Raw genomic sequence first — 12355 nt, forward strand, 5'->3', positions numbered from 1 at the left:
GCATAAGATATTACATACATTACATGACCCAGCATGGCCAGGAACAACAACTCTGAGACTGAGACCTACTAGGTAGGCTGTACCAATCGGGCCTAGAGTTTTTCCCATTCAAAATTACAAATTCATGGAGAAAAAAATGTATGCATGTTGACATGAACTGCAGCTTAGCTGAACATATTTAATAATGATGTTTAATGGTCCACATTATTGCGTTGTATTACTGAAAATTATGAGTGTTTCTCCCAAACAAGGGAAATCAGCGGTACTCATGTCTAAATCTAGTTTCAGTCCATGCAATCTCATCCATCTAGATTTATATGACAACTTTCACCTTTCCCGTGTGCTTAAATTGTACATTATGATATTATCTCTAAGACAGTGATTTTTCAGAAAGATTAATACAGAATAATGTAACACACGAGTACATAAACAATAATAATGATATAGGCTTTAAGCAGAACCACAGAGGAAAGTCGGAGAGCGAGTGGGTCACATTCATAATTAAAATACCAAAAAACAAAGAAACATCCACGACTAATAGATACATGATGTTGAATCTAAAACACATACAGGTTCATCTTAATTTTAGTTTAAACATCTCACTGTATAGTAATGTAGGAGTGTAAAAAATAGCCCATGCAATTTCTCATAAGATCAGCGTTTTTTTTAACCGGACAATTGAAAAAACCATAAAAGCATTTACAGTAAGATTCAATGACATAAGAAGAAAACGCCCATTATTAGCCTAGTCCTTTTGTAACAAGTGAGCAGCGCATCATCGCAGCTGTAGCCTACCAGGAGCGGGATTTTACGCGTGCATATTTGGTAACACGTTGGCCAACCGTGCGCGCAGTGCTCTTATAAAACATTTGAAGAGCTCCATGCTCAACAGACCGTGCGGAGGTATTCTGATATCAGCACAGTAGACATAGCGCATTGGCTCACTCAGGGATATTGTGGATATTATACTACTCCGTGGAGCATCCGTTTGGGGAGCATGACAACCGGAGCCATTCGGGACGCAGCAGATCGGGAGAAGCCCGCTCTCAGTCAAGCAGGTAGGCTATACTGCGAATTAGTGTAAACTACTGTACTTGAATTAAGCCGACGATTTAGATTTTTTTTTTTTACCATATTACGCTTTGTAAATTATGATAGCAACAATTAAATATCTTAGTTGAAAGGATTTCGTTTTGGTGAAGCAAAGTGATTTTTGTCTGTGTACATGCAATCTATGTTTTTATTTTACTAGGCAAGTCAGTTAAGAACAAATTCTTATTTTCAATGACGGCCTAGGAACAGTGGGTTAACTGCCTGTTCAGGGGCAGAACGACAGATTTGTACCTTGTCAGCTCGGGGAATTGAACTATCAACCTTTCGGCCACTAGTCCAACGCTCTAACCACTAGGCTACCCTGCAAGTTATATGCTTATTTAAAAACATTATGTGTGCAGAATTTTGACCTAGTTTATAATCCCCAAAGCAGCTTTGCCTAATCATTAATCAAATAAAGAAAATATGACATCTATTTGCATGTTTTACCTTTCATTTTTTAAGATTTACATTGTTGTAATTTGAGACCTGCCAATTTTAAGGAGACTTACTGACGTGTAACTCAAGTATTGATCTCGTTAGGAGATTTTTACATGCACTGATCGCAAATTAGAATTCTGCCTATTGTGGTTATTATACTGGCTAATTATCCATTTGCAGACTTGGTAGAGCTGTTTTACAGATGTGGAGTTATTCTCTGTCTGAGAGTTTTTAATATGTATTATCTACACTGCCTTTTGGGGCCAACATGGATACTGAGGACAAATCATAGTGGGCCCCTTCTGGTTATCCTCCTAGGACCCCAAGTGTTAACCCTTCTTTAACTCACCTGGACTAGGTATACATTGTACAGTGAAATGGTATTGTGACTGATTATGCATCTGTGGGTTCAGAACTGATGAAGAGGAGGAACAGGATGGCGATATGGCTGGTACTGGGCATGCTCTGTCTGTCCCTGGCCCTGGTGATTCTGGGGATCTACACCACCACTCGCACAGAGAGCCTCAGCATCACCGGATACACCTCTGGAGTCATTGTAAGTACATCATCATTATCATCATCATACTTATGTTCATCTGCCATTTTGTTGAAAATTACTCACTATACATATAAATGAACTATTAATAACAACAAACACATTTTCACAAATGTTCTCTCTTTTTGTCATAAAAAAACAACACAGACCTTAAGAAAATAAAGAAGTTGCAATGCCAAGAAGGCAGGTCTCCAGAAATTATTGACGGTTGGGGAAAATGTGGTTTAATATAATAATAATATAATAATATATCCCATTTAGCAGACGCTTTTGTCCAAAGCGACTTACAAGTCGGCTGGGGCCACTACTTTTACATATGGGTGGCCCCAGCGGGAATCGAACCCACGGCGCTTGGCGTTGCAAGCGCCATGCTCTACCGACTGTGCCACACAGGACCCTGTGAGTTTGTGAGTCGTTGTCCGCAAAACAAGATGTCTCCCAAATTATGACAATTAAAGTCTCATAAATGTCGTGAGAACAAACCCTGATCTTATAGCACATGACAGACAAACAACATACTGTATATTTCAGCTGTTATTTGCATCACCGCCAGTAAATATTTCCAGTAGATTTTATATACATTTAAAGACAGATCATTTCCAAGTGTATAATCTTGTTTAACCCAAAACTAAAGTTTTGTGTAATTGGTCAGCAGCTCGATTAAGTTGTGGGTCCATATGTGTTAAGAGATTGGATCAAGAGATGCTAGAACGAGACGCTCCACCTTCTCTCTTTGCAAGTTACAGCCCGAATGTCCCCTTCCCTTCGGAAATTCAAAATATGCTAACAACTGCGAAATTGCCATTTGTCCAAATAACCAGTGACGAAAAACCCAAACACCAGAACTACTACTACTCGTTATCCCACACAGCCCATTCCTTTCTGAGAGTTCTATGGCACCACAGCCATGTTGTTAACAGGTGCATTTTAAACCTTGGCATTTCTTCAGCTGGATCACCGCAACTCAATTCTGATTTGTGGGTACATTAGTGAATCAACTGCACAGTTCATTGACACTTCCAATTCTGTAGTAGTAGTAGTCCACCAGGGGATAATCTTTGCATAACAATAACATCAGTGAACAGAGTTGTTATTTATCTCTTGACTTTGCATGGCTTTTAATAGTGCATAAAGTTCTCTACAATAGGAGCCAACCGCTGGCATCTCTCTAACAGTGGCTGTTCTATTTGATCTCTGCAGTTGGCGTTTGGATCCTTCCTGGGTGTTCTTGGACTCTGCCTGGAGGAAAACCGAAAACAGCTGGTACCTTTCTACTACTTCTCACTCATTTGTCACATTTGTACTATCCTTCCTCCTGAATGGTCTTTCTCTCTTCCTCTACTTATCCCATAATGTTCTTGCCTGATCCATCTCTCTTTCATCCTCTTGGTTATAATTGCATCCATGCACAGCAGAGATTGATTTGGGTAACTGCAGGCTGTGTGCAGGCTTTTCTTCCCATCCCAACACTATAACACCTGATTTAGCGGATAGTGGATCATTTGTTATGAATTAATGCACAGTGTTTACAGGGCTAATGACCAAATTAGTTGTTTTAAAAGAGATTACTTGGGGTTGAGTTTTGGTTTCAAAGTATTTCCATATTGCATCTTTCAGTTAATTGTGTTTTTTTAATCTGTCATAGAGAGTGGGGATGATTAAGAATAACGAGTGGTGTGGTATCCAAGCCACAGTCACAACCTTTGTGTTGTGTAAAAGCCAGAAATATGGCCTGGCCTGTAAAATATCAAAGGAAAAACCCTAAAACTCATAGGATAATAGTCTTGAAAGATCTATTTCTATAAATATTTAAATCATTGCAGCCAGCTGTTATTTGAAGTGAAACATATGCCCTTATAATCGCTGCAACCAAAAACACTGTTTATAAGGTAGAATTCAGGGTTGAGCATTCCAATCTTTTACACACCAATCAATATAATACAAAATTAAAGAACCTGATCTTCAACCAGCTCAAGTCAACAGACTCAGCACGGCCAACTCTGTCTTTCCAGTCCAAACCACATCCCATGGTACTCTGTTCGGTTGGGTTGACTCTCCACCTCACACAGCAGGACTAGTCATTAACAAGTTAGAGAAGATGGACAGAGTAGTGTGTGTGTGTGTGTGTGTGTGTGTGTGTGTGTGTGTGTGTGTGTGTGTGTGTGTGTGTGTGTGTGTGTGTGCATGCATGTATAGTGGATAAGGATATTGATTGATGTGTATGTGTGGGGCTTCTCCATACCATATAATCTCATTTTATCTAGCAGAGGAAAACATTGTGAAAAGGGAGAGAGATACTGAGTGTATAAACAGAAAGCAACTTGTTCGGTTGAGGTAAGACAGGGAGATGGAGAGAGTGAGGGGACCCCAGCATAGAGGAGTAAATGTGCCTGGCTTGGAAAGGATGTCAATGCCTGCAGTACACACACACACACACACACACACACACACACACACACACACACACACACACACACACACACACACACACACACACACACACACACACACACACACACACACACACACACACACACACACACACACACACACACACACACACACACACACACACACACAAAAACAAACAAACAAACAATAGTTAATTAATGGTTCTTTAAAATGATTCCAGATGGGTATTTGTTAGCTGTTGTTCTATTATCAATACATTTTACCACAGTTTTCTTGGAATTTAGAAAAACTGTAAACTTTAGTGAGCTTGTAATATGAAGTAAAGCAGTCTGCTGCTAATTATTCCCACCTGCTCATTTCAATGTCTTGTTACGGTTCTTGGAACCTTATAAGAAATAAAAATTAAAATCGTAATAAATGTTAAAGAAGCCTTTTTAATGATACTTCAATGTAGGTAAACAGAGATGGGATGGGGGGGATAGGGGGAGATAGAGAGTGTGGTCTGTCAGTTATTATTACACTGAACAAAAATATAATCGCAACATGTGAAGTGTTGGTCCTATGTTTCACGAGCTGAAATAAAAGATCTCAGAAATGTTCCATAATCACCAAAAACACCCTGACGGAATCTGATTAAACAGTATGATAATTAGACAGGTGCACCTTGTACTGGGGACCATAAATGGCAACTCGAAAATGGGCAGTTTTGTCATACAACACAATGCCACAGATGTCTCAAGTTTTGAGGGAGCGTGCAATTGGCATGATGACTCCAGGAATATCCACCAGAGCTGTTGCCAGAGAATTTAATGTTAATTTCTCTACCAGAAGCTGCCTCCAACGTTGTTTTATAGAATTTGTCAGTACGTCCAACTAGCCTCACAACCGCAGACCACGTGTATGTTGTTGTGTGGACGAGCAGTTAGCCGATGTCAACTTTGTGAACAGAGTGCCCCATGGTGGTGGTGGGGTTATGGTATGGGCAGGCATAAGCTATGGACAACGAACACAATTGCATTTTATCAATGGAAATTTGAATGCACAGAAATACCGTGACAAGATCCTGAGGCCCATTGTGAGGCCCATTTAAAAAAAAGCTATCTATGGCCAACAGATGCTTAACTGTATTCCCATTAATGTGAAATCCATAGATTAAGACCTAATTAATTAATTTCTGTAAAATCAATGACATTTTTCCATGTTGCGTTTATATTTTTGTTCAGTATAACAGGCAACTGTTATTTTGTCTAATTCTAATCATGTCTGTAGTCATGTCCAAGATAGACACGACCAGCTATCTGTTAAACTGATTTTTTCATATACTCGACATTACCTCAGTGGCTGTCACGTACTAGCTTATTGGCCAGAATGGCTACCAGGGCTCCAGTCCTGCCAGACCACCCTGGTTTAGTTTAGGCTACTTACTTACTGACTTAAGCTCATCTCCCATCAGAGATCACAGACCATTGACGATGTGCAGAGGTTAGCCCATGGCTAAATATTTCTGCTACGAGTGGTCTCTGAGGCTAGGGTAGTGTTTATTAGGGCAGGGGTTCTCAAACTTTTGGGACTGGGGACACCTATTGTAATAGCAAATTAATCGGGGACCCCCTCATAATCAGAACACAACTCTTGTGAGATAAAGAAAATAGGATTTTTACAATGAATTCGGCCGTGCATGGCCGGACTAACCAAGGTTCGGGCCCTGGGAAGGAACATTTTAAAGGTTCCCCTCTTGGAACTGCAGTTTTCAAGGTAATTCCCTGCAATTTTACAAATGAAGCAGAGAGAAAACTTTACCAGGTGTATTTTAAAAATGTATGTTTCACAAATATCCCAGTGTGTCCCAGGTCCATGTTGCCCAGTGTTAATACCATAAATGATAGATTCATAATATTACATTGTATTTTATTACACCCTTTAAACTTATTCCACTGATCCCTTGGCCAAAATCATTTAATCGGTTTCTGTTAGTAATATTCATGAACAAAAGAGGGGGAAAAAAACAACGTTTTATACATATACACAGTGTACAAAACATGAGGAACACCTGCTCTTTCAATTACATAGACTGAACATGTGAATCCTGGTAAAAGTTATGAGCTCTTATCCATGCCACCTGTCAAATCCACTTGCATCAGTGTAGATGAAGGGGAGGAGACAAATTAGAGAAAGATTTGAATGCCTTGATACAATTGAGATATGGATTGTGTGCCATTCAGAGAGGGAATGGTTAAGACAAAAGATTTAAGTGCCTTTGAACGGGGTATGGTAGTAGGTGCCAGGCGCACCAGTTTGAGTTTGTCAAGAACTGCAAAGCAACTGGGTTTTTCATGTTCAACTGTTTCCTGTGTGTATCAAGAATGTTCCACCACCCAAATGACATCCAGCCAACTTGACACAACTGTGGGAAGCGTTGGAGTCAACTAGGGTCAGCATCCCTGTGGAACACTTTCAACACCTTGTGGACCATGCCCAGAATAATTGAGGCTGTTCTGAGGGCAATATTAGGAAGATGTTCTTAATAATTTGTACACTCAGTGTACATTCAGTGCCTTCAGAAAGTATTTACACCCCTTGACCTTTTCCACATTTTGTTGTGTACCATCCTGAATTTAAAATGAATGAAATTGAGACACAATACCCCATCATGTCAAAGTGGAATTATGTTTTTAGCCATTTTTACACATTAATTAAAAATTAAAAGCTGGAATGTCTTGCGGCAATAAGTATTCAACCTTTTTGTTATGACAAGCCTAAATAAGTTCAGGAGTAAGAATTTGCTTAACATGTCACATAATACATTGCATTGAGTCAAACTGTGTGCTGTAATAGTGTTTAACATGATTTTTGAATGACTACCTCATCTCTACCCACACCTACAATTATCTGTAAGGTCCCTCAGTCGAGTACTGAATTTCAAACACAGATTCAACCACAAAGACCAGGGAGGTTTTCCAATGCCTCGCAAAAAAAGGGCACATATTGGTAAAAAAAATAAGCAGACATTGTATTTCCCTTTGTCTATGGTGAAGTTATTCATTTCACTTTGGATGGTGTATCAATACCCCCAGTCACTGAAAAGATATAGGCGTCCTTCCTAACTCAGTTGCCAGGCCAATGGTGACTTTAAAACAGTTACAGAGTTTAATGGCTGTGATAGGAGAAAACTGAGGATGGATCAACAGCATTGTAGTTACTCCACAATACTAGCCTAATTGACAGAGTGAAAAGTGGCTGCATCATGTTATGGGCAATGTTCCCTCTAAGCTGCGCATGTGTGCAGGCGTGCAGCTCCCCCAGAATAAATATCAGCCTGCGCAGAGAAGCACGAGATTGAACTTCACTCAACTTTCAAGTTTCCCCCTTTAGTTAACAACGTTATCAACGTTCCCCTCTACTGTGCGAATGGTGAACGAAATGAACGCAATATTAGCCGCTTTCAATGCAACATACTGAAACAAAGCAAACTATGCAAGAGATTCTTGTGTAGGCAGAACGCATTGGAGTAGGATTCAATTGCATTGACAGGCACGACTCAGGCCCATACTCTACACAGACCGGTGCGCCATAATCAATCAGAGCTGCAGAATCCCTATATGCAAATACACCATTGCCATATATGGATCTGTGTCAGTCACTTTGAACTGGTCTGTGTTTACAGCATAAGTAGATGCGCTTCTTAGAGCTGCATGTAGCCAGCCAGGTGTGTACATTTGTTCATATTCTTTGCTAGTAAGTGAGTTATTAGCCCTGTTATAGCAAATTTCTAGTCAGTAATGGGGGAGTGGTTGCTTCCTACAAGAATACAATATGTGTGCATTTCTAGACATCTTTGAACAGCAAGTCAGGTCAAGAGCTTTTTTTCTTCTTCTAAAAATCAAATCAAATCAAATTGTATTTGTCACTTGCGCCGAATACAACAGGTGTAGACCTTACAGTGAAATGCTTACTTACAAGCCCTTAACCAACAATGCAGTTTTAAGAAAATACAAAAAAAAAGGTAGGGAAGAGAAAAACAAATAATTAAAGCGGGGCAATATACAGGGGTACCGGTACAGAGTCAATGTGCGGGGGCACCAGTGTCGAGGTAATATGCACATGTAGGTAGAGTTATTAAAGTGACAATGCATAGATAATAACAGAAAGTAGCAGCAGTGTAGGGGGGGGGGGGGACTAAGGGTCCTTAGTCGAGATAGCCATTTGATGAGCTGTTCAGGAGTCTTATGTCTTGGGGGTAGAAGCTGTTTAGAAGCCTCTTGGACCTAGACTTGGTACTCCAGTGCTGCTTGCCGTGAAGTAGCGGAGAGAACAGTCTATGACTAGGGTGGCTGGAGTCTTTGACCATTTTTAGGGCCTTCCTTTGACACCGCCTGGTATAGAGGTCCTGGATGGAAGGAAGCTTGGCCCCGGTGATGTGCTGGGCCGTATGCACTACCCTCTGTAGTGCCTTGCGGTCGGAAGCCGAGCTGTTGCCATACCAGGCAGTGATGCAACCCGTCAGGATGCTCTCGATGGTGCAGCTGTAAAATCCTTTGAGAATCTGAGGACCCATGCCAAATCTTTTCAGTCTCCTGAGGGGGAATAGGTTTTGTCGTGCCCTCTTCACGACTGTCTTGGTGTGCTTGTACAATGTTAGTTTGTTGGTGATGTGGACACCAAGGAACTTGACGCTCTCAACCTGCTCCACTGTAGCCCCATCGATGAGAATGGGGGCGTGCTCGGTCCTACTTTTCCTGTAGTCCACAATCATCTTGATCACGTTGAGGGAGAGGTTGTTGTACTTGCACCACACAGTCAGGTCTCTGACCTCCCTATAGGCTGTCACATCGTTGTCAGTGATCAGGCCTACCACTGATCATCAGCAAACTTAATGATGATGCCCTGAGGGGCCCTCGTGTTGAGGATAAGTGTGGAGGATGTGTTGTTACCTACCCTTACCACCTGGGGGTGGCCCGTCAGGAAGTCCAGGATCCATTTGCAGAGGGAGGTGTTTAGTCCCAGGGTCCTTAGTTTAGCGATGAGCTTTGAGGGCACTATGGTGTTGAATGCTGAGCTGTAGTCAATGAACAACATTCTCACTTAGGTGTTCATTTTGGTCCAGGTGTGAAAGGGCAGTGTGGAGTGCAATAAAGATTGCATCATCTGTGGATCTGTTGGTGCGGTATGTAAATTGGAGTGGGTCTGGGGCTTCTGTGATAATGGTATTGATATGAGCCATGACCAGCCTTTCAAAGCATTTCATTGCTACAGATGTGAGTACTACGGGTCGGTAGTCATTTAGGCAGGTTACCTTAGTGTTCTTGGGCACAGGGACTATGGTGGTCTGCTTGAAACATGTTGGTATTACAGACTCAGACAGGGAGAGGTTGAAAATGTCAGTGAAGACACTTGCCAGTCAGTCAGTGCATGCTCGGAGTACCCGTCCTGGTAATCCATCTGGACCTGAGGCCTTGTGAATGTTGACCTGTATAAAGGTCTTACTCACATCGGCTGCGGAGAGTGTGATGACACAGTTGTCCGTAACAGCTGATGCTCCCATGCATGTTTCAGTGTTACTTGCTTCGAAGCGAGCATAGAAGTTATTTAGCTCGTCTGGTAGGCTTGTGTCACTGGGCAGCTCTCGGCTGTGCTTTCCATTGTAGTCTGTAATAGGCAGTGTTGTACACTGCTCAAAAAAATAAAGGGAACACTTAAACAACACAATGTAACTCCAAGTCAATCACACTTCTGTAAAATCAAACTGTCCACTTAGGAAGCAACACTGATTGACAATAAATTTCACATGCTGTTGTGCAAATGGAATAGACAACAGGTGGAAATTATAGGCAATTAGCAAGACACCCCCAATAAAGGAGTGGTTCTGGAGGTGGTGACCACAGACCACTTCTCAGTTCCTATGCTTCCTGGCTGATGTTTTGGTCACTTTTGAATGCTGGCGGTGCTTTCACTCTAGTGGTAGCATGAGATGGAGTCTACAACCCACACAAGTGGCTCAGGTAGTGCAGCTCATCCAGGATGGCACATCAATGCGAGCTGTGGCAAGAAGGTTTGCTGTGTCTGTCAGCGTAGTGTCCAGAGCATGGAGGCGCTACCAGGAGACAGGCCAGTACATCAGGAGACGTGGAGGAAGCCGTAGGAGGGCAACAACCCAGCAGCAGGACAGCTACCTCCGCCTTTGTGCAAGGAGGAGCAGGAGGAGCACTGCCAGAGCCCTGCAAAATGACCTCCAGCAGGCCACAAATGTGCATGTGTCTGCTCAAACGGTCAGAAACAGACTCCATGAGGGTGGTATGAGGGCCCGACGTCCACAGGTGGGGGTTGTGCATACAGCCCAACACTGTGCAGGACGTTTGGCATTTGCCAGAGAACACCAAGATTGGCAAATTCGCCACTGGCGCCCTGTGCTCTTCACAGATGAAAGCAGGTTCACACTGAGTACATGTGACAGACGTGACAGAGTCTGGAGACGCAGTGGAGAACGTTCTGCTGCCTGCAACATCCTCCAGCATGACCGGTTTGGCGGTGGGTCAGTCATGGTGTGGGGTGGCATTTCTTTGGGGGGCCGCACAGCCCTCCATGTGCTCGCCAGAGGTAGCCTGACTGCCATTAGGTACCGATATGAGATCCTCAGACCCCTTGTGAGGATATATACTGGTGTGGTTGGCCCTGGATTCCTCCTAATGCAAGACAATGCTAGACCTCATGTGGCTGGAGTGTGTCAGAAGTTCCTGCAAGAGGAAGGCATTGCTGCTATGGACTGGCCCGCCTGTTCCCCAGACCTGAATCCAACTGAGCACATCTGGGACATCATGTCTCGCTCCATCCACAGACTGTCCAGGAGTTGGCAGATGCTTTAGTCCAGGTCTGGGAGGAGATCCCTCAGGAGACCATCCGCCACCTCATCAGGAGCATGTCCAGGCGTTGTAGGGAGGTCATACAGGCGTTGTAGGGAGGTCATACACACACTACTGAGCCTCATTTTGACTTGTTTTAAAGACATTACATCAAAGTTGGATCAGCCTGTAGTGTGGTTTTCCACTTTAATTTTGAGTGTGACTCCAAATCCAGACCTCCATGGGTTGATAAATTTGATTTCCATTGATCATTTTTGTGTGATTTTGTTGTCAGCACATTCAACTATGTAAAGAAAAAAGTATTTAATAAGAATATTTCCTTCATTCAGATTTAGGATGTGTTATTTTAGTGTTCCCTTAATTTTTTTGAGCAGTGTATTTTGAGACAGGCTTGAATAAGCTAAGTAGCCAATAGGCAAAGGGTAGCATCATTTGTCTTATTCTCTGTAATAATGGTATGGGAATAATAATGCATTTCATTTGGTAAAGTGTTTTTTTTTGCCTCAAACAATAACATTTTCAGTCACCACCTTGTCTGAAGGACAAGTGGATAGACAGGTTAATATATATTGTTTTCAAAAGTCGCATGGAATGTAGGCCTACATTGAACACCACTCGTTGTCTGCTACTGTAGGCTTAATGATAGAACAGCTATTTCCATGTTAAAATGTTATGGGATGCATTTTCTCCATTTGATAGGCCTTCATTATGATCAAATAGCCACGTTTGCCTACTTGGCCACTGTTATAACTGTAACTTAAAGCGGGTACAGCCTCAGTGTTCACAGTAAATGCACGGCAGAAGTTGCACAAAATTTTCAAAACGTTTGCGCTCAGCAGACCTGAAGTTTGCACGTGTAGTTCTTTCCAATTTCAGGCAGTTTTCTTCAATTTGCTGCCTACCCACTGGGCACAAATATAATTTCAATGTCTAGTTTTGATTTATATTTGGTTGAGATGTCAATTAATGTGATTGCAAAGTAATTTTTTCCCCCACC

At 42.1% G+C, this 12355-nt stretch overlaps 1 protein-coding gene across 1 annotated transcript in view; it reads left to right on the top strand.

Annotated features, from left to right (window-relative positions):
* Positions 1-775: 775 nt before the first annotated feature.
* LOC135552762 (transmembrane protein 255B) overlaps positions 776-12355 on the top strand; it is a 30889-nt gene continuing 19309 nt past the window's right edge. Inside the window, exons 1-3 of the mRNA XM_064984586.1 lie at positions 776-1058; positions 1947-2089; positions 3290-3352. Coding sequence (XP_064840658.1) covers positions 998-1058; positions 1947-2089; positions 3290-3352 — 267 coding nt within the window. The 5' untranslated portion in view covers positions 776-997. The remainder of the gene's footprint in view (positions 1059-1946; positions 2090-3289; positions 3353-12355) is intronic.

The sequence above is a fragment of the Oncorhynchus masou genome, chromosome 13 (assembly GCF_036934945.1).
Source record: "Oncorhynchus masou masou isolate Uvic2021 chromosome 13, UVic_Omas_1.1, whole genome shotgun sequence".
Taxonomy (NCBI): domain Eukaryota; kingdom Metazoa; phylum Chordata; class Actinopteri; order Salmoniformes; family Salmonidae; genus Oncorhynchus; species Oncorhynchus masou.